This window comes from Pantherophis guttatus, chromosome 2, assembly GCF_059756535.1.
Source record: "Pantherophis guttatus breed Tessera chromosome 2, ASM5975653v1, whole genome shotgun sequence".
Classification (NCBI taxonomy): domain Eukaryota; kingdom Metazoa; phylum Chordata; class Lepidosauria; order Squamata; family Colubridae; genus Pantherophis; species Pantherophis guttatus.
Window position 1 is genome coordinate 267,891,562 of NC_142064.1, and position 22,823 is coordinate 267,914,384.

The window sequence follows — 22,823 nt, forward strand, 5'->3', positions numbered from 1 at the left end:
CCAGTTTGCACATCTCTTATTCATTGCTCTCAGCAACGTTTGTCTGTGCTCTACACTCTGCTGGTTGGTAACACAACAACAATATCCTTAACATAGGCCAGTGATGGCTAACCTTTTTGCCGTCATGTGCCAAAAACGGGGGGAGCGCAGGCGGGTTGTGCACACGCATTCCCACACCCATAATTCAATGCACCCCACCCGCCGTGCATGCACACAGACACCACCTCCCGTGCAACCCCCGCTTTTGGCACACGATGGCACAGTGGGCCTGGTAGGCCCGTTTTTCATCCTCCCCAGGCTCCAGAGGCTTTCTTAGAGCCTGGGGAGGGCAAAAACCGCCTTCCCCACCCCCAGAGGCCCTCCAGAGGCCGGAAATGGACCTTTTCCCGATTTCCGGTGGGCCCAGAAGGCCTGAAAATCAGCTGGCCGGCACATGCATGCACACTGGAGCTGAGTTAGGGCAATGCTCGTGTGCCCACAGATATGGCTCCATGTGCCACCTGTGGCACGCGTGCCATAGGTTCGCCATCACGGACATAGGCTATTGCTTAAGACATTGTAAGCTGCCCTGAGTCTCCGGAGAAGGGTGGCATATAAATCTAATAAAAAAAAAAAAACTGTCATGAATCAGTTGCCAAGCAACTGAGGTTTGATCAGGTGACCATCGGGATGTTATGCAAGTTACATAAATGTGAAAAATGGTCATAAGTCACTTTTTTCAGTGCTTCTGAAATTTGAACAATTAGTAAACTATAGTAAATTGTCGGCTGCCTATAGTTGTCTAAAATCTCATACAAGTATCATTTGAGTAATAATTCATATATAATTGAGTAATAATAAGAGCCTTGGTGGCGTAGCAGCTTAAGTGGTGCTAAAGTGACACCAACTGCCTGCAATTACTGCAAGTTCGAATCTCACCAGGCTCAAGGTTGACTCAGCCTTCCATCCTTTCAAAGGTAGGTAAAATGAGGACCCAGATTGTGGGGGCAATAAGCTGACTTTGTATAAAAAAAGTATGAAGGCTATTGCTTAACGCATTGTAAGCTGCCCTGAGTCTCCGGAGAAGGGCGGCATATAAATTAAATTTTTTTAAAAATAATTCAAATGTATACCTTCTTAGCCATGCATACATAAATTTCCTTTCTAGTGCAAACCAGAACAAGGTGAATCCCTAATCCTGCTTGTGGTTTTTGCCAAGACCAAATACTCAAATGTGTTCTCTGCATGTAGAAATATTCCTGGTTGTTTTTCATTATATTGTTCCTGGTATTCCAAAATATCAAACACAATTGTCACGTTATTCTTCAAATATATTTTAGATAAAAATAAAAACCACAACTTTATTAGAGGTTATCTGATACCTTTTGTTGTTGCCTCAATACTTCTGTCGGGCTAAGTATCCGGGCTGAACCCCTTCTCTGGCTCTTTGTATCAAGCGCCAGATCCCTGCGCAAAACAGCTGAGAGCAAATCAGCTGAGAGTCGCGGATCTAATCAATTATTTTATTATTTATATTTATATACCGCCCTTCTCCCGAAGGACTCGGGGCAGTGAACAGACAACAAATAAAACAAAAGAAATACAAAATTTAAAAACAGTATTAAAATCCGATTAAATTAATTTGGCCCACAATGAAAAACATCCCTGTATTAAAACCCATAATTAAACAATTTAAAAATTAAAACAATTTAAAAGAGTTAAGCCAGCCCGGCTTGTTGAAATAAAAACGTCTTTAGGGCACAGTGAAAGGTGCGCAGATCCGGGATCCGCATATCTCCGGGGGCAGCTCATTCCAGAGGGTAGGTGCCCCCACAGAGAAGGCTCTCCCCCTGGGGGCTGACAGTCAGCATTGTTTGGCCAACAGCACCCTGAGGAGCCCCTCTCTGTGGGAGCGTACTGGTCGGTGGGAGGCTATCGGTGGCAGAAGGCGGTCTCGTAAATACCCGGGTCCTAAGCCATGGAGCGCTCTAAAGGTGATAACCAATACCTTGAAGCGCACCCGGAAGACCACCGGGAGCCAGTGCAGCTCGCGCAGCAGAGGTGTTACACGGGAGTGCTGAGTCGCCCCCTTAACCACCCGCGCGGCCGCATTCTGGACCAGTTGGAGCCTCCGGGTGCTCTTCAAGGGGAGCCTCATGTAGAGAGCATTACAGTAGTCCAGGCGGGACGTGACGAGAGCATGAGTGACCGTGCGTAAGGCATCCCGATTCTGAAAGGGATGATACTGGTGGATCAGGCGAACCTGATAAAAAGCCCCCCTGGCCATGGCCGTCATATGCTCTTCTAAAGACAGCCGTGTATCCAGGAGGACACCCAAGTTGCAAGTCCTCTCTGTGGGGGCCAACAACTCACCCCCAATAGTCAGCGATGGCACCAACTGACTATATTGGGATGCCGGAAGCCACAGCCACTCGGTCTTGGACGGGTTGAGCCTGAGTCTGTTTCTCCCCATCCAGATCCACACGGCCTCCAGGCACCGGCACATCACATCAAGGGCATCGTTGGGGTGGTCCGGGGTGGAGATGTACAGCTGAGTGTCATCAGCATACAGATGGCACTTTACCCCGAAACCACGGATGATCTCACCCAGCGGCTTCACATAAAGTGTGTGGGGTGTGTGTAAAGTGTGTGTGGGGTGCCGCAAGGGTCGGTTCTCTTGCCCCTTTTGTTCAACATTTATGTGAAGTCGCTGGGTGAGATCATCCGTGGTTTCGGGGCGAAAAAAGGGAAAGGGGTGGGTGCTAACTTCCTACACCTCTTTTTCATCAGGATCTATACTTCAAGATTATTCACATTACAGGCTGCTTATGGTGTTTCTAATCCTCCTTGGCTACCCATAGGCATGAATTTGGAAAGGAAGCTGTAATAATTGAAATAGAAAAATCAATACAAATCTTAATTTTCCTCAACCTGTCGCTTTCCTCCCTGTGTCTCTGCCAGCCCCCTGATCTCCCCTCACTTCAAGGCTGAGTTTGCCATCAGCCACAAGACACAGGCTGGGTTTCATAGAGAGACTCTTGTTCTTTGTCTTTTGACCGCCCTGCCATTTCTGACAGGATTTTGCTCATTTTTGATGCCTCCTCCTGGGAATCCCTAGAGACCCTTCAGAGAAGCTGCTCTTCAGGAAAGGGATTTTTGAGTCTCCACAGAGATTTTCTCAATCTTCACAAGATCACACAGACGGTTCTTAGGCATTAAAAAGAGGGAAAATCTAGAAACTGATGCTTGCTGGAGCGGTCATTTCCTGTCTAGATAGGCAATGTTAGAGGAAACCATTCCTTCAAATTTATGACGTCCTGAGCCGTTGCAGGACCTTCTCGCAATGCACACAGGATCCTCTAGGGGGCGCCCTCGAAGAGCGGTGCAGCTCCCTCCCTCCGTCGCTTGCGAGAGAACTGAGCATGCGCCGGTCTCTTTCCCAAGTCCAGAGGGGTGCGAGACTCCCGAGGCTTGAAAGGTTCTCCAGTGCCCGGAGGAGCCTTTCAGGGGAGGGAAGAGGCTGCAGGGAAGACTTGGACTTGGAGGTCCAGACGTGAGTGGGGGGTTCAGTGACTGGGTGGGTGGGTGACTTTTCTCCCGCGCTGGACGCTCACATTCCTCGGGCTCGGAGTCGTGGAAAGGGGGAGGGGGAGCCATTGGCCCCATGTTCCCCTGCCGTCCCTGTGCATGCAAGGACCAGGCAGGGGAGAAAGCAAAGCTTCGCGCCCTTCCATTTGCCCCCAGGGGGAAAAAAAAACAGGGTCGCAGAAAAGAGGATTTACAATCCATTTCGACGGGAAGAGCTTTGCATGGAGGGAGAGGAAGAGGAGAAGTGTTTGCAAAACAGAGATTTGTGCCTCCAAGTCAGTCGTGACTCCTGGACAGTTTCCTGCATATTTCGTGGCCCCGTTTTCCGAAGGGGTTTCCCTCCCTTCCCCTTCTTAGGCCGAGAGAAGCGAGCGGTCGGAGTCCCTCCTGCTGGCTTTGTATGCAAGGCTTCAACTCCGTGTGTAAGGAGTTGGGTGCAAGGGGTGCAAGGACTTGTTCTTAACTATGCAGCCATTGAAATGCTATTAAACTGTCTTTTAAATTATACTGTATTACATTATGATTAACCAGAGAGACCCTTTGGCTCAGTGATGAAAGCACAAGGCTTTGAAACCAAGAGATTAACTTCTAGTCCAACCTTTGGCATGAAAGCCTTCAGCCCATCCCAGTTCTCAGCCCAATCTACTTCACAGGGCTGTTGTTGGGGGGAAAAGAGTAAGAAGGAGCATTATGTATAATCTCTGCCTAGAGTAATTTACAAAAGTAATACAGAAGACATAAGAATAAAAACTAAATTTTTAATAGAAAATAGGAAGTAGAAATCAAATACTCATTTAAATGTATTTTCCAATATTTTGATAGACATTGATCCTGAAGGCAAATTTTCCAATACGTAGAGAGAGCAAGCTGACTAATAAGATTTCCCCTCAAACCTTGGTGGGTTCATACAAATTTCTTTAACTTAATCTTCTCTTCCCTTTCTTCCCCTCCTCCCCATTTTTCCATCTCAGATACATCAAAAAAATTTCTGGTTCTTCAGGAATCTTACGAATCTTGTCTGGGAAGAGAGCTGAATGGCCTTGGAAAATTTGGCCAGACCTCTTGTGAACAGAAAGACCTGTGGAGATCCATGGGTGCATTTTGGAGCTTTATTAGAGACCAGAGAGAAGATGGAGGGACAACACCCAGCAGATGCAGAAGTTAGAAAAGTCCCTCCAGCTGCTCAGCCTTGGAGCTGTGGGAAGAATGGGGCAAGTCCTGGGCAGAAGAGCCACGAAGAGGCATCCAATAGTTCAGAGGTCCAATGCTGTCACTTCACAAAAGTGCAGTTGCAGGAGGGGAGCCGTCCGCGAGATGTTTGCACTCAGCTTCACTACCTTTGTCGTCAGTGGCTGCAACCAGAAAAACACACCAAGGCTCAGATGCTGGACCTGGTGCTCCTGCAACAATTCCTGGCTGTCCTTCCCCCAAAGGTGGCGAAATGGGTGCGGGAGTGTGGAGCAGAGACCAGTTCCCAGGCGGTGTCCCTGGATGAAGGCTTCTTGCTGACTCAGGAGGAGGAAAACATGCAGGAAGAGTTGCAGGTGGGAGAATGGAATCATTGCAGCTCTAAAGAGGATCTCTCTGAAGTTGTCAATTCCTTTGTGACAGAATTTTCTGGGATTATTAATTCCTAAGGGCATCTGTTCTATTCTTCCAGAGGATGTATTTGGGGCAATTCTTCCATTCTGTTTTGAGTTTCAGCAATGGACATTGAGGCCTGCTAGTTTGAAAATGCAGTGTGATAATTTTTATCTGTGTACTTTTCCTTTTTTTCTTGTGTCACATCATGTCCAGAAATGCACGGAAGCTGTGACTGAGTATCCCAAGAACAGGAAAAGTTCATTCAAATGTTCTCAAGAGTTGCTGTTCATGGAGACCTTACACAAAGATTAAACTCAGGACACCACTCCAGGTAACAAGCTCTTACTGTGAGAGTTCAATATTTAGCCGATTCTCTTGCTCTGCTTTATTGGAGTGTCTCTCTTTAAGAAATCTGCTTCCAGTATTTTTCTCTTTCTCCCAGAGAGTAGAAAGCTGTCCTTGGAGTTTTTAGAATCACCTCTTTCTGATGAAGTTGAAGGATTAGCTGAACCGCTACTTCAGGTAAGGAGAAGAAACATAGGAAAAGGTCCATGAATCTTGGATAGATTTTATTTTGTTCTAGAGTTCAATGTATAAAATTGTTGTTTCTAAGCAATATGAATTTGACATCAGGTCACTGAACATTCACAGTCTCCGTTTTGAGGGGATCCTTTGTGAGTCGCTTTCTCCACCCCTCCTGCTTCACCATCAGATTTCATCAACCAGACTGTTGTTAGCATCGGGGCTCTTCCTTCTGTCTCCCAGGGTTGTTCACACACACCATTATAAATAAAATATTCTTTTTTTGCCTTTTGAAAAGCATCTTTGGGACTACCGTGACCTGGTGATTGAGAATCTCCGTACACATATAGAGTTCTATTACAAGCTCTTCCAACTTCTTCATGAAGGTGTGGAGTTGGGGTACGTTGGTCCCTCAATGGATAAAATGAGCCATTGGAAAACATATCAGCTGGGTTTTGCCAGTATTTTGCTCTTCCCATCCTAGGAAGAATGGGAGTCACTGACAAGTAGTGGATTTAAGACCCAACTGTCAATTGATCAAGAATATTTTAGTTGCCTATACCTTAAGGCATTCCAAACAATTCCAGCTTGATCAAACATGATTTAGTTGTGTCATCAGCCAAAAGCAGTGAGATCTTATTCTTAATACTGCAGAAGATGCCCATTTTATTCACTAGATCTCTTTCCTAGAATTGGTGGAAGAAAATTATCTCATTATTCTTGGAATTATCTGTTAATAAGGAAACTTGTGTCCTTGTTCAGGATGTTGTTTCTTTTGAGGAAGTGGCCGTGTATTTCTCCAAGGAGGAGTGGTCTCAACTGGATGCTGACCAAAGAGAACTCCACAGAGAAGTCATGCTGGAGAATTCCAGGAATCTGGCTTACCTGGGTAAGAATTCTTTTCTGTGCTCAGGAATGTAGAGAAGGGGCTTAAATGTTATTTCTGGGGAAAAAAATCATTTCTATACAATGCATTCAGAAAGCATTCTGACTTTGTAGAATTTTGTTATGCTGTAGCATGATTCAACAGTTGTTGAAAGGGGTTATTTTGTGTTTTATGAGCAGAAAGCATTTTTTTAAAGAAAACAATTTCTTTTCTTTTTTTTCTTAAGTGTTAAAAAAGCATGATGCTATTTTTTTATCAAAACAAATAAGATGAAATAATTTTCAACAATTACATTGCTGAAAAATATTTATACATGGGATAAAACAGTAAAAGCACCAAGTGAGTCAAAATTATCTTCTTCATCCTGGAACATAGACACAACCTGCAGATTTCCAATTTTTCTTTGAATAAATTTCCTTCTTCCATAAAATCAGTTTGGTCAAAGGGTTAAGACACCAGGGTAGAAACTGGGTGACTGTGAGTGAGTACTTGTTCTGCCTTAGGCATGAATGCTGGCTGGGTGACTTTGGGCCAAAACTCTCTCCAATCCATTTCACAGGATTGTTGTATGGAAAACAGCAGGAAGAAAAAATTTTGGTTTGTCTGCTGCCTTTATTTACAAAAAATAAAGGAAGGATATGGAATGCATTCAGAATGTATTCAGACTCCCTTCACTTTTATCAATTTTGTTATGCTACTGCTTGATTCTATATTTGTTGAAATTCATTTTTTTCTCCTTATTGGTACCCAAGAATGACAAAGTATTTTTTTTAAAATGCCTGTTACTTTATTAGTTTCTAGCCCGGTGTCTTAACCTTTTGACCAAACTGACTTTATGGAAGAAGGAAATATATTGAAGGAAAAACTGCATAGCCTGGCTTTTTACATAAAGTAAATTGTTTGTTTTTTTAAAAAGCATTCTGCTCATGAAATACAAAATACTGATTTCATAAAAGATATTAGGAAGACTCTGAGGAAGAGGCTGAATGGACAGAGCAAGATCCTGGCTACCAAGATTCGTTATTCCCTCCTGAACCTGGTCACTGTGTTCCCGATGGCCCTGAGCTGCTATAACGAAGACCAGATGACCTCTGAGAGGCATCTTTCCTTCTTAGAGATATGCCCACTTGTGTACTGGAATTGGCTTTAGCCTAAATTGAGGGTAGGGAGGTATTGCCATCCAGAAATTCCCTCTGACTTTCAAAAATTCTGCTCTGTAGACAAGTGGAGATGAGACTTTTATTGAAGTTGGGAAGTGCTGGGTATGTTGCTGCCCCATTATGACACAGTTTCCAATGCACTTTGGGAGTTTGTGGCAGCATGGAATTGTCCCATATGGAAGATTAAATCAGGGCTGTGATCCAATCCTATTATATGGGGATCATTTCACTTGGAAATGGGTCTTTGCTGTTATCTTTGCTTGGACTCTTCATGTTTGCCAACAAAACAGCTGAAATACATTGACGATTCAGAAGAAAAGTTTTGCTTGTTCCCCTATTCTTGGTACAGTTTTCATTTTTCTTTTTCAAGGCTGTAATAGAGAAGACAATAAGAATTGCAAGGAGGAACGCCAAGCGATCCATTCAAAAGGGAGGAAAAGGAAATTTGTAGATCAGATGAAACCAAAGAGTGATGAAACAAAGCAATCACAAAGTGGAGTTAAAAAAGGCCTTCCTCAGGTCAGTTGGCTTCCTAACCATACAGCGATCAATCAGAGAGAAAGACCATATAAATCCATGGAGTGTACAAAGAGGTTCAATATATCCGATAATCTCTTTTCTCATAAAAATACACATTCAGAAGGGAAACGATTTACCTGCATGGAGTGTGGAAAGTCCTTTAATCGTAGCAGTCATCTTAATTCCCACAAGAGGATCCACAAAGGAGAACGAACGTATAAATGCATTGAGTGTGGAAAGAGCTTCTGTTATTCTGAGTCCCTTATAATCCATCAAAGGATCCACACAGGAGAGAGACCTTATGAATGCATGGAGTGTGGAAAGACCTTTACTGATATGAGTAATCTTAATTCCCACAAGAGGATCCACAAAAGAGAACAAACTTATAAATGCATTGAGTGTGGAAAGACCTTCTGTTATTCTGAGTCCCTTATAATCCATCAAAGGATCCACACAGGAGAAAGACCTTATAAATGCATGGAGTGTGGAAAGGGATTTACTTGTAACAATACTCTTTATTACCACAAGAAGATCCACGCAGGAAAGAAGCTTATAAATGCATGGATTGCGGAAAGGCCTTTTATTTAAGCAGTAGTCTTAATTCTCACAAAAGGATCCACACAGGAGAGAGACCTTATGAATGCATTGAGTGTAGAAAGACCTTTACTGCTATGAGTAGTCTTAATTCTCACAAGACGATCCACAAAGGAGAACGAACATATAAATGCATTGAGTGTGGAAAGGGATTTACTGCTATGAGTACTCTTAATTCCCACAAGAAGATCCACACAGGAGAGAGACCTTATGAATGCATTGAGTGTGGAAAGACCTTTACTGCTATGAGTAGTCTTAATTCCCACAAGAAGATCCACACAGGAAAGAAGCCTTATAAATGCATGGATTGCGGAAAGGCCTTTTATTTAAGCAGTAGTCTTAATTCTCACAAGAGGATCCACACAGGAGAGAGACCTTATGAATGCATTGAGTGTGGAAAGACCTTTACTGCTATGAGTAGTCTTAATTCCCACAAGAGGATCCACAAAAGAGAACAAACGTATAAATGCATTGAGTGTGGAAAGACCTTCTGTTATTCTGAGTCCCTTATAATCCATCAAAGGATCCACACAGGAGAAAGACCTTATAAATGCATGGAGTGTGGAAAGGGATTTACTTGTAACAATAATCTTTATAACCACAAGAAGATCCACACAGGAGAGAAGCCTTATAAATGTAGTGAGTGTGGAAAGACATTTACTCGTAGCCATGACCTTAATTCCCACAAGAGGATCCACACAGGAGAAAGACCTTATAAATGTACTGAGTGTGGAAAGACATTTACTCGTAGCAATAACCTTGATTCCCACAAGAGGATCCACACAGGAGAAAGACCTTATAAATGCATGGAGTGTGGAAAGAGCTTTACTTATAGCGGTCATCTTCATCGCCACAAGAGGAGCCACACAAGATAGAAGTCAAATAAAGGTCTGCAGTGTGGAGAGGGCTTTTTGTGAGCTTTTTTTTTTTCCAAGTAGTTCTCGTCATATGACTGCAATTGAGGCCAAAATTTCTGTTGCTAAGCAAGACAGTTATTGTGTTTTATGCCATTTGACGACTTTTCTTGCCACATTTGTTAAGTGACTCACAATAGTTGTTAAGTTAGTAATACTGTTATGAAGTGAATCTGGCTTCCCCATTGGATTTGCTTGTTAGAAGCTCACAAAAGGTGATCACATGATCCAGGGACTCTGCAACTGTCATAAATCAGTTGCCAAGCATCTGACGTTTGATCAGGTGACTTTGGGGATGTTGCAATGGCCATAAGTGTGAAAAATGGTCATAAGTCACTTTTTTCCATGCTGCTGTAACTTTGAACAATCACGAAATGAACTGTAGTAAATTGACGACTACCTATAGTTGTCTAAAATCTGATACAAGTACCATTTGAGTAATTTAATTTTTACGTTTTTTTATAGTGATTTTTTGAGTGTATTGTGAGCCGCCCTGGGTCTTCGCAGAGGGGCATATAAATTGAATAAATAAAATAAAACTAAATAAATAATTCAAATAAATTGTTTACCTTCTTAGATATGCATTCATAAATTGCCTTTCTAGTGCAAACCAGAACACGGTGAATCCCTAATCCTGCTTGTGGTTTTTGCCAAGTCCAAATACTCAAAGAGTCTTCTCTGCATGTAGAAATATTTCTTTTTTTTTTCCAATTTTTATTTATAAATACAAACAGAACACAATAAGACGTACAAAACATAAAAACATGTAAACACCAAATTCAATACATGTCCAGTTTATCGCAACTGTAATATACATTTTTCTTTGTATTTTGACTCTTCCTTGTTTGGTGATTTCTTTTTATCTATCTACAATTGTCCTTTATTGACCTATGTCTGTACTTTGTTTTCATCTTTCTATATTTGGTCATTTTGTTTATTTCCTATTACTTCATCTCTTTTCTATCTTTCAACTAACTATACCACTTTTCCCATACTAAGTAATAATCATGTTCTTCCCTGTTTTGTAGTTCCTTGGTGAGTCTATCTAATTCCGCACATTCCATAATTTTATTAATTACTTTATCTGGTGTTGGTATATCACTACTCTTCCAATGTTGTGCGTATAGTATTCGTGCTGCTGTTATCATGTATATGATTAAGTATGTTGTTTCTTTTTCGTAGTGTCCGTTCACTATACCTAGTAGGAAGGTTTCTGGTCTTAGTTCTATCTTTTGGCATGTTATTTCCTCTAACTGTATTTTGATCCTTTGCCAATATTGTTTCGCCATTGGGCAGGTCCACCACATATGATAATAGGTGCCTTTGTGGTGTTTGCATTTCCAACATGTTGGTGGCGTGCCGGGGAACATTGTTGCCAATCTGGCTGGTGGCAAGTGCCACCTATAAAACATTTTGTAGAGATTTTCTTTATAGGGTACAGACATTGTCAATTTATAATTTATTTTCCATAGTTTTTCCCATTTGTCTAATTGAATACTATAACCGAATTTTTTTGCCCAAATTATCATATTTTCTTTCACTACCTCTTCTTCTAATTTATATCCTCGTAAGTAATTATAGATTTTTTTAATCAATTTGTCCTGTGTCCCTTGCAAAATTTTGTCTAATTCGGTTTGACCATTTTGGAATTCAAATTGAGCCGAATCTTTATTGTATCTTGATTTTATTTGTGCATACGGCCACCAGTCAATGTCTGTACCCATCTCTTTTAGTTCTTGCCTCGTTCTTAGTTTCCCCCGGATATTTAACAGATCTTTATAAGTTTTCGTTTTATTATAGTCCACGGCATTTGGATAGATCTGGGCTTCCATACGGTGAATCCCTAATCCTGCTTGTGGTTTTTGCCAAGTCCAAATACTCAAAGGTCTTCTCTGCATGTAGAAATATTTCTAATTGTTTTTATTATATTGTTTCAAATATCAAACACAACTATGATGTTATTCTTCAAGTATCTTTTAGATAAAAAAAAAGCACAACTTTTATTAGAGGTTATCTGAAACCTCTTCTTGTTGCCTCAATACTTCTGTTGGGCTAAGTATCAGGGCTGAGCCCCTTTGCCATCCGCCACAAGACACAGGCTGGGTTTTATAGAGAGACTTTTCTCCCTTGTCTTTTGACCGCCCTGCCATTTCTGACAGGATTTTCCTCATTTTTGAGGCCTTAATAATTTCACCTAGAGAGGACGGATAATCTCACCTAGAGAGGACGGCATCTTGAGAGGGGGGTGAATAAGTTATCCAACCAGAACCCTGTTACTGTGCTACCTTTTATCTGCTTGTGTAAAACTATAAAAATAAAGCTCTCGGGGAGACCGGGAGAGATATCTTAGAGACATTTTGGAAAACATCTTGAAACAGAGCAAAAGCCTGGACCTCTGATTTACAACAAATGGCAGCCCCATATAGAGCTTGTTGAAATAGTCAAGACGGGAAGTGACTAGGGCATGAATGACTTAGTAGGGATTTTAGCTTCAGGAAAGGGTAAAATCATCTTTACATTTGACTAGAAAAAATTTTCTTTTACTCCAAAGATTTTAAGGTTCCTACTCAAATTTCCTGAGGTGTATTGCCTATTCAACAACCAAAATAAAACTATTCATCTCTCTCTCTTTTTTTTTTGCCTCGTAGTATTTGAGATTTATATTCATTTTTCAGTATTTGCTTTCCTTCATTTTGTGATTCCACTTTTTCTCTAGTCACATATGAGACTTTATTCTCCCAATCTTAATTTCTCCATCATGGCAGCTTGTTTTGAGGTAAAAAAATTTAAAGGTCCACAACTTTGAGCTTTCACTCGATTTTGGGAATTTTCTTTTAATGCTTCATTTTCATTGGGACGTATGGTTATTCTCAGTATTACAGGCTGCCTTTAGTGTTTCCTTGGCTAAGCAGAGGCCTGAATTTAGAATGGCAGCTGTAATAATTGAACTCACTAAAGAAAAATCAATACAAATCTCAAATTTCCTCAACCTTTCACTTTCCTCCCTGTGTCTCTGCCAGCCCCCTGATCTCCCCTCACTTCAAGGCTGAGTTTGCCATCCGCCACAAGACACAGGCTGGGTTTCATAGAGAGACTTTTCTTCCTTGTCTTTTGACCGCCCTGCCATTTCTGACAGGATTTTGCTCATTTTTGAGGTCTCCTCCTGGGAATCCCTGGAGACCCTTCAGAGAAGCTGCTCTTCAGGAAAGGGATTTTTGAGTCTCCACAAAGATTTTCTCAATCTTCACAAGATCACAGACGGTTCTTAGGCATTAAAAAGAGGGAAAATCTAGAAACTGACGCCTGCCGGACAGGCCACTTCCTTTCTAGATAGGCAATCTTAGAGGAAACCTTTCCTTCAAATTTAATGCCCATCATCCCAGATACGTGTGGAACACGACGTCCTGAGCCGTTGCAGGATCTTCTCGCAATGCACACAGGATCCTCTAGGGGGCGCCCTCGAAGAGCGGTGCAGCTCCCTCCCTCCCTCCCTCGCTTGCGAGAGAACTGAGCATGCGCCGGTCTCTTTCCCAAGTGGAGAGGGGTGCGAGACTCCCGAGGCTTGAAAGGTTCTCCAGTGCCCGGAGGAGCCTTTCAGGGAAGGGAAGAGGCTGCAGGGAAGACTTGGACTTGGAGGTACAGACGTGAGTGGGGGGTTCAGTGACTGGGTGGGTGGGTGACTTTTCTCCCGCGCTGGACGCTCACATTCCTCAGGCTCGGAGTCGTGGAAAGGGGGAGGGGGAGCCATTGGCCCCATGTTCCCCTGCCGTCCCTGTGCATGCAAGGACCAGGCAGGGGAGAAAGCAAAGCTTCGCGCCCTTCCATTTGCCCCCAGGGGGAAAAAAAAAACAGGGTCGCAGAAAAGAGGATTTACAATCCATTTCGGCGGGAAGAGCTTTGCATGGAGGGAGAGGAGGAGAGGTCGTCTCTGCAAAACAGAGATTTGTGCCTCCAAGTCAGTCGTGACTCCTGGACAGTTTCCTGCATATTTCATGGCCCCGTTTTCCGAAGGGGTTTCCCTCCCTTCCCCTTCTTAGGCCGAGAGAAGCGAGCGGTCGGAGTCCCTCCTGCTGGCTTTGCATGCAAGGCTTCAACTCCGTGTGCAAGTTGGGTGCAAGGTGCACAAGGACTTCTTAAACTATGCAGGAATAGAAATGCTATTAAACTGTCTTTTAAATTATATTGTATTAAATTATGATTAGCCAGAGAGACCATTTGGCTCAGTGATGAAAGCACAAGGCTTTGAAACCAGGAGATTAACTTCTAGTCCAACCTTTGGCATTAATGTGGATAAAAGAAAGGAATCATACAGAGTCAGATACATGAGCTCTAAAGGACCCTCTCTATTCACATTATTATAAGAGAGAAAAGTGCTTGCTTGGAGATTACATTAAAAGCAGCTAAACCCCATTAAGTGGTAATATATCTTATGATGAGACCTAGATGTCACGGAAGGACAGCCATAAATGAAAACATCTGAGTGACCTCACTGTGAATGACACAAAGACATATATGTTACAAAGAGTTACTTAATCCAATAAATTTACCCAAGGATAGCAGTAAATTTCCCATTAGCAACCACAGCACTTAAGAAAGGTTGTCTAGCTAAAGATCTTATAAACTAAAAATAATGGTTTACTAATGAGGAAATGTGTCAATTATCATATGACAGGTGTGTGTTAGCCATATATGGAGAATGTATGATCTCATGTTAACCATATATGGAAAATGTATGATCTCACTGAATCCTTTGTCTTAGAAATGTATAAAAACAGAGATATCACAGCTCTTGGGTTGTTCAAAGCTTCAGGTACAAATCTGCCTCTGAACCTTGCACAATAAAACTGTCTCTGGCTGACCCAGGAATGTTGTTTGGTCCCTTCATTCTACAACAGCATGAAAGGCTTGAGCCCATCCCAGTTCTCAGCCCAATCTGTTATGGAATGAAAGACTGAAAAACATTCCTGGGTCAGCCAGATACAGTTTATTGTGCAGGTTCAGAGCCAGATTTGTACCTGAAATTCTGAACAAAAGAAGAGTTCTGATACAACGGCTTTTATACATATCCAAGACAAAGGATTCAGTGAGCTCATGCATTTTTCCATATATGGTTAACATACACTTGTTATATGATAATTGACACTTCCTAATTACTAAACCATTATTTTCTAGTTTTATAAGATTATCTTTAGCTAGACAACCTTCCTTAGTTCTGTAATTACTAATAAAGGAGATTTATTGCTGTCCTTAGGTAAGTTTATTGGATTAAGTAACTCTTTGTAACATATATGTCCTTGTGTCTTTGACAGCGAGGCCCCTCAGATGTTTTCCATATGGCTGTCCTTCCGTGACAGCTAGGCCTCATCAGAAGATATATTACCAATAATGGGATTTAGCTGATTTTTAATATAATCTCCAAAGAAGCACATTTCTCCCTTATAATAATGTGAATAGAGAGGGTCCTTTAGTGTTCATGTAACTGACCCTGTATGATTCCTACTTTATTCACATTAAATCTACTTCACAGGGCTGTTGTTGGGGCAAAAACAGTAAGAAGGAGTATTATGTATAATTTCTGCCTAGAGTAATTTATAAAAATAAGACATAAAAATAAAAACTAAATTTTTAATAGAAACTAGGAAGTAGAAATCAAAAACATATTTAAATGTATTTTTCCAATATTTTGATAGACATTGATCCTGAAGGGTTCAAGGCAAATTTTCCGATATGTAGAGAGAGCAAGCTGACTAATAAGATTTCCCCACAAACCTTGGTGGGTTCATACAAATTTCTTTACTTAATCTTCCCTTCCCTCCCCTCCTCCCCATTTTTCCATCTCAGATACATCAAAAAATTTTCTGGTTCTTCCAGAATCTTAAGAATCTTGTCTGGGAAGAGAGCTGAATGGCCTTGGAAAATTTGGCCAGACCTCTTGTGAACAGAAAGACTTGTGGAGATCCATGGGTCCATTTTGGAGCTTTATTAGAGACCAGAGAGAAGATGGAGGGACAACACCCAGCAGACACAGAAGTTACAAAAGGCCTTTCAGCTGCTCAGCCTTGGAGCTGTGGGAAGAATGGGGCAAGTCCTGGGCAGAAGAGCCACAAAGAGGCATCCAATAGTTCAGAGGTCCAATGCTGTCACTTCACAAAAGTGCAGTTTCAGGAGGGGAGCCGTCCCCGAGATGTTTGCACTCAGCTTCACTACCTTTGTCGTCAGTGGCTGCAACCAGAAAAACACACCAAGGCTCAGATGCTGGACCTGGTGCTCCTGGAACAATTGCTGGCTGTCCTTTCCCCAGAGGTGGCGAAATGGGTGCGGGAGTGTGGAGCAGAGACCAGTTCCCAGGCGGTGTCCCTGGCTGAAGGCTTCTTGCTGACTCAGGAGGAGGAAAACATGCAGGAAGAGTTGCAGGTGGGAGAATGGAATCATGGCAGCTCTAAAGAGGATCTCTCTGAAGTTGTCAATTCCTTTCTGGCAGAATTTTCTGGGATTATTAATTCCTAAGGGCATCTGTTCTATTCTTCCAGAGGATGTATTTGGGGTAATTCTTCCATTTTGTTTCAGCAATGAACATTGGGGTCTGCTAGTTTGAAGGTGCAGTATGATAATTCATTTCTATCTCTGTGCTCTTCCTTTGTTTCAATGGTGAAATCCAAATTTTTTCACTACCGGTTCTGTGGCGTGGCTTGGTGTGGCAGGGGAAGGATACTGCAAAATAGAGCCTGGTGGCACAGCAGACTAATAGCCTGTTATTAACATTCAGCTGCCTGCAATTACTGTAAGTTCAAATCTCACCAGGCTCAAGATTGACTCAGCCTTCCATCCTTTCTAAGGTAGGTTAAATGAGGACCCAGATTGTTGGGGCAATAAGCTGACATTGTATAAATATACAACAGTATGAAGGCTATTGCTTAATGCATTGTAAGCCACCTTGAGTCTCCGGAGAAGGGCGGCATATAAATCAGATTTTTTAAAAAAAATCTCCATTCCCACCCTACTCCAGGGGAAGGATACTGCAAAATCTCCATTCTCGCCCCACTCGGGGGCCAGCCAGATGTGGTATTTGCCGGTTCTCCAAATTACTGAAAATTTCCACTGCCGGTTGTCCAGAACCTGTCAGAACCTGCTGGATTTCACCCCTGCTTTGTTTCTCCTCTTACATCATGTCCAGAAATCCCTGGAAGTTGTGACTGAGTATCCTAACAGGGGGAAAGATTCATTCAGATCTTCTCAAGAGCTGCTGTTCAGGGAGAACTTCCAGAAAGATCAAAGTCAAGATGCTACGCAAGGTAAGTATAGTTCTTTCTGTGTGAGGTGAGATTTTAACATTTAACTGATTATTCCACACCACTTTTAGGAGTCTCTCTCTTTAACAAATCTGCTTCCACTATTTTTCTCTTACTCATAGAGAGTAGGAAGTTGTCCTTGGATTTTTTACAATCACCTCTTTGTCCTGGAGATGAAGGATTAGCTGAACTGCTATTTCAGGTAAGGAGAAGTAAGATCGGAAAAGGTCCATCCAATGAAATCTTGGATGGATTTCATTTTGTTCTAGAGTTCAATGTATAAAATTGCTGTTTCTAAGGAATATGAATTTGACATCAGGTCATTGAACATTCACACTCAGTTTACCTACCTTCTCCCTTCTGAGGGGATCCTTTGTGAGTCGCTTTCTCCACCCCTCCTCCTTCACCATCAGATTTCATCAACCAGACTGTTGTCAGCATCGGGGCTCTTCCTTCTGTCTCCCAGGGTTATTCTCACACACAATTATAAAGAAAATATTCTTTTTTGCCTTTTGAAAAGCATCTTTGGGACTACCGTGACCTGGTGATTGAGAATCTCCATAGACATATTGAGTACTATTACAAGCTCTTCCAACTTCTTCATGAAGGTGTGGAGTTGGGGTACGTTGGTTCCTCAGTGTATAAAATGAGCCATTGGAAAACATGTCAGCTGGGTTTTGCCAGTATTTTGCTCTGCCCATCCTAGGAAAAATGGGAGTAACTGATAAGTATTGGATTTAAGATCCAACTGTCCATTGACCAAGAATATTTTAGTTGCTTATACCGTAAGGCATTCCAAACACTTCCATCTTGATCAACCATGATTTAGTTGTACCATCAGCCAAAAGCGGTGAGACCTTATTCTTAATTCTGCAGAGGATACCCATTTTGTTCACTAGATCTCTTTTCTAGAATTGGTGGAATAAAATTATCCCATTATTCTTGGGATTATCTGTTACTAAGGAAACTTGTGTCCTTGTTCAGGATGTTGTTTCTTTTGAGGAAGTGGCCGTGTATTTCTCCAAGGAGGAGTGGTCTCAACTGGATGCTGACCAGAAAGCGCTTCATGGGGAAGTCATGCTGGAGAATTCCAGGAATCTGGCTTACCTAAGTAAGAATCCCTTTCTCTGTCCAAGAACATAGAGAAGAGGTTTAAAAGTTATTTCTGAAAAAAAATCACTTATTTACAGTGCATTGAGAAAATATTCAGATCCCCTTCACTTTTTTCAATTATATTATGCTGCAGCATGAATGAGTATTTTGTATTTTATGAGCAGAAGGCATTCTCTTAAGGAAAACCATTTCTTTTATCTAATAAGGTAGGCTATGCAGTTTTCCAATTTTTTTTGAATAAATTTCCTTCTTTCATGAAGTCAGGTTGGTCAAATAATAATAATAATAACAATAACAATAACAATAATATAATAATAATAATAATAATAATAATAATAATAATAATAATAATAATAATAATAATAATAATAATAATAATTTTATTTCTATACCGCCCTTCTCCCGAAGGACTCAGGGCGGTGTACAGCCTATTTAAAAACACAGAAACAAAACAACAATTAAAATTTAAAATCATTAAATAATTAGGCTCCAATTAAAATCCCAGAAATTTAAAATACCCCAATTTAAAACGTTATGTTAATAGCCCGGCCTGGCGGAACAACAGGGTCTTCAGAGCGCAGCGAAACACCCGGAAACACTTGGAAATGGTTAAAATACCAGGCTAGAAACAGGGTGACTGTGAATACTAGTTCTTCCATTGGCATGAATGCTGGCTGGGTGACTTCGGGCCAATCTCTCTCAGCTCAACCCATTTCACAGGGTTGTTATAGGGAAAATAGCAGGAGGAAGGACTATTGCGTTTGTCTGCTGCCTTTATTATTTAAAAAAAATAAAGGAAGGATATGGAATGCATTCAGAATGTATTCAGACTCCCTTTACTTTTGTCAATTTTGTTACGCTGCAGCATGATTCTACAGTTGTTGAAATTCATTTTTTTCTCATTAATCTACACTGGGTACCCAATAATGATAAAGTGAAAAGAGAATGTTAGAAATGTCTGTAAATTTATTAGTTTTTGCCTGGTGTCTTAACCTTTTGACCAAACTGACTTTATGGAAGAAGGAAATTTATTGAAAGAGAAATTGGAAAAATTGCATACCCGGGCTTTTTGCATAAAGTAAATTTAAAAAAAAAGCTTTCTGCTCATCAAATAGAAAATATTTCATAAAAGATATTAGGAGGAATTTGAGGAAGAGGCCTCTCTTGAGCAAAATTCTGGCTACCAGGAGTTGGTATTCCCTCCTGAACCTGGTCACTGGATTCCTAATGGCCCTGAGCTGCTATAACTCACCGGATGACCTCTAAGAGGGATGTTCCCTTCTTAGAGATATGCCCACTTGTGTACTGAATTTGGCATTAGTCTAAATTGAGGGTGGGGAGCTATTGCCATCCAGAAATTCCCTTTGACTTTCAAAGATTCTGCTCTGCAGACAAGTGGAGATTAAACTTTTATTGAAGTTGGGAGATGGTGGGTATGTTGCTGTATGCAACAGTGTCCAATGCACTTCGGGAGTTTGTAGTACCGTGGAATTGTCCCCTGCCAAAGATTAGATAAGGACTGTGATCCAGTCCAACTATATGGGGATCACTTGGAAATGGGCCTTTGCTATAATCTTCGTTTGGACTCTTCATGTTTGCCAACAAAACAGCTGAAATACATTGATGATTCTTGGCTAAATTTAAGAAGAAAAGTTTTGATTGTTCCCCTACAGCTACAGTTTTTCTTTTTCTTCTTCAAGGTTTTAATGGGCAAGAGAATAAGAATTGCAAGAAGGAACACCAAGCGATCCATTTGAAATGGGAGGAAAGGAAATTTGTAGATCAGATGCAACCAAAGAGTGATGAAACAAAGAAATATCAAAGTGGAATTAAAAAAGATCTTCCTCTGGTCAGTTGGCTTCCAAACCATCCAGTAACCGATTTGGGAGAAAGACCATATAAATGCATGGAATGTGGAAAGGCCTTTACTTGTAACAGTAGTCTTAATTCCCACAAGAGGATCCACACAGGAGAGAAGCCTTATCAATGCATGGAGTGTGGAAAGGCCTTTACTTTTAGCAGCTGTCTTAATTCCCACAAGAGGATCCACACAGGCGAAAGACCTTATAAATGCATGGAGTGTGGAAAAGATTTTAGGAAGAGTAGTAATCTTTACTCCCACAAGAGGATCCACACAGGAGAAAGACTTTATAAATGCATGGAGTGTGGAAAGACTTTTACTTGTAACAGTAGTCTTAAGTCCCACAAGAGGATCCACACAGGAGAGAAGCCTTATAAATGTATGGAGTGTGGAAAGATCTTTACTTTTAGCAGTGGTCTTAATTCCCACAAGAGGATCCACACAGGAGAAATACCTTATAAATGTATGGAGTGTGGAAAGATCTTTACTTGTAGCAGTGGTCTTAATTCCCACAAGAGGATCCACACAGGAGAGAAGCCATATCAATGCATGGAGTGTGGAAAGGCCTTTACTTTTAGCAGCAGTCTTAATTCCCACAAGAGGATCCACACAGGCGAAAGACCTTATAAATGCATGGAGTGTGGAAAGATCTTTACTTGTAGCGGTAATCTTAATTCCCACAAGAGGATCCACACAGGAGAAATACCTTATAAATGCATGGAGTGTGGAAAGATCTTTACTTGTAGCGGTAATCTTAATTCCCACAAGAGGATCCACACAGGAGAGAAGCCATATCAATGCATGGAGTGTGGAAAGGCATTTACTTTTAGCAGCAGTCTTAATTCCCACAAGAGAATCCACACAGGCGAAAGACCTTATAAATGCATGGAGTGTGGAAAAGGTTTTAGGAAGAGTAGTAATCTTTCCTCCCACAAGAGGATCCACACAGGCGAAAGACCTTATAAATGCATGGAGTGTGGAAAGATCTTTACTTGTAGCGGTAATCTTAATTCCCACAAGAGGATCCACACAAGAGAGAAGCCATATCAATGCATGGAGTGTGGAAAGACCTTTACTAGTAGCAATAATCTTAATACCCATAAGAGGATCCACATAGGAGAGAAGCCTTATAAATGCATGGAGTGTGGAAAGACATTTACTTGTAGCACCAGTTTTAATTTTCACATGAGGATCCACACAGGCGAAAGACCTTAGATATGCATGGAGTGTGGAAAAGGTTTTAGTAAAAGTAGTAATCTTTCCTCCCACAAGAGGATCCACAAAGGAGAGAAGCCATATCAATGCATGGAGTGTAGAAAGGGTTTTAGGAAGAGTAGTTATCTTGCCTCCCATAACAGGATCCATATAGGAGAGAAACCATATGAATCCATGGAGCGTGGAAAGACCTTTACTTTTAGAAAGATGCCTTAATTCCCACAAGAGAATCCACACAGGAGAGAAACCGTATCAATGCATGGAGTGTAGAAAGACCTTCTCTTATTGTAAGACTCTTATCCATCAAGTGAATCATAAAGGAGAAAAACCTTATAAATGTATGTATTGTCGTAAGACCTTTACTTGCAGCACTCGTCTTAATTCCCACAAGAGGATCCACACAAGATAGAAGTTATATAAATATTTGCAGCGTGGAGAGGGCTTTAGAAAGAATTGTGATCTCAATTCCCATAAAAGGATCCAAACTGGAGAAAAAACCCACATATGAATGCATGGAGTGAGGAATGTGCTTTGCAAGGAGTAACATTTTACCTGCCATAGAAGCATCCACACACGGGAGAAACCATATCAATAAAGAAACTGTGGAAAGAGCTTCAATAAAAATCTAGGTAGTTTTCACTTTATGACTGCAATTGAGTGCAATATTTCTGTTGCCAAGCCAGACAGTTATTAAATGCTTTTTTCCTCATTTTGCAAGTTTTCTTGCACCATTTCTTAAGTGAATCACTGTAATTTTTAAGTTAGTAACACTGTTGTGAAATGAATCTGGCTTCCCCATTGGATTTGCATGCCAGAAGCTCACAAAAGGTGTTCACATGACCCAGGGACAATGCAACTGGAGCCTGGATAGCTCAGCAGACTAAAGCCTGTTATTAACATTCAGCTGTCTGCAATTACTGTAAGTTCGAATCTCACCAGGCTCAAGGTTGACTCAGCCTTCCATCCTTTCTAAGGTAGGTAAATTGAGGACCCAGTTTGTGGGGGCAATAAGCTGACTTTGTATAAAATATACAAAAGTATGAAGGCTGTTAAGATATGGTTTGAGCCTAACAAGTTGTCCAGGCAATATATGTGTTCTGTGACTTTAATATGAATATGTATTGTGTGACTTTAAAGTTTTACTGCTCATTCATTGTAATGCTGAGTCATGCTGTAATTAGATAATCACTGGTTGTAAACGTATTTAAGAAAGGTACTGTAACATATTCAGTTGATGATAAGCTACCATAGTGTGTGGAGTTGCTACCATTGTGCTATCATCGTTGGATGGATCTGCTACCATCGTAGTTTGTGAACCAGAGTGAGTTTGTTATTCTAACCAACTACTGTTTGTATGGTAAGAAGATTTTGTATCACTGGACTGATTTAACTGGCAAAGACTTGGATTGATTTAAAGACTATGAGATTGTTTTTTCACTATAAAGTAAACTTTTGATAAACCAGTTTGCACATCTCTTATTCATTGCTCTCAGCAACGTTTGTCTGTGCTCTACACTCTGCTGGTTGGTAACACAACAACAATATCCTTAACATAGGCCAGTGATGGCTAACCTTTTTGCCGTCATGTGCCAAAAACGG

General features: G+C 41.3%; 1 protein-coding gene and 1 pseudogene across 3 annotated transcripts; both read left to right on the forward strand.

Annotated features, from left to right (window-relative positions):
• The first annotated feature begins 3,411 nt into the window (after positions 1 to 3,411).
• Positions 3,412 to 9,734, forward strand: LOC148115831 (uncharacterized; annotated as a pseudogene). Its single transcript, XR_015731755.1, has 6 exons — positions 3,412 to 3,532; positions 4,539 to 5,111; positions 5,365 to 5,482; positions 5,594 to 5,673; positions 6,436 to 6,562; positions 8,090 to 9,734. The product of XR_015731755.1 is annotated as an uncharacterized LOC148115831 (transcript).
• Positions 3,480 to 22,684, forward strand: LOC148115832 (uncharacterized). 2 transcript variants are annotated; one of them, XM_087884234.1, is made up of 6 exons: positions 3,480 to 3,532; positions 15,588 to 16,160; positions 16,921 to 17,038; positions 17,158 to 17,237; positions 18,020 to 18,146; positions 19,849 to 22,684. In XM_087884234.1, exons 2-6 carry the CDS (start codon positions 15,651 to 15,653, stop codon positions 21,222 to 21,224), a joined length of 2,211 nt encoding a protein of 736 aa, XP_087740360.1. In that variant the 5' UTR covers positions 3,480 to 3,532; positions 15,588 to 15,650; the 3' UTR covers positions 21,225 to 22,684. The 2 variants fall into 2 exon arrangements, with proteins under 2 accessions (XP_087740360.1, XP_087740359.1); XM_087884233.1 differs by lacking the exon at positions 3,480 to 3,532 and adding an exon at positions 13,238 to 13,390.
• Positions 22,685 to 22,823: the final 139 nt, after the last annotated feature.

Coding starts and splice junctions, on each gene's coding strand:
- LOC148115832 (XM_087884234.1), top strand. CDS start 15,651: ATGGCCTTGGAAAATTTGGCCAGACCTCTTGTGAACAGAAAGACTTGT. Junction 16,161..16,920: donor ACATGCAGGAAGAGTTGCAG/GTGGGAGAATGG, acceptor CATCATGTCCAG/AAATCCCTGGAAGTTGTGAC. Junction 17,238..18,019: donor TAGCTGAACTGCTATTTCAG/GTAAGGAGAAGT, acceptor GTCCTTGTTCAG/GATGTTGTTTCTTTTGAGGA.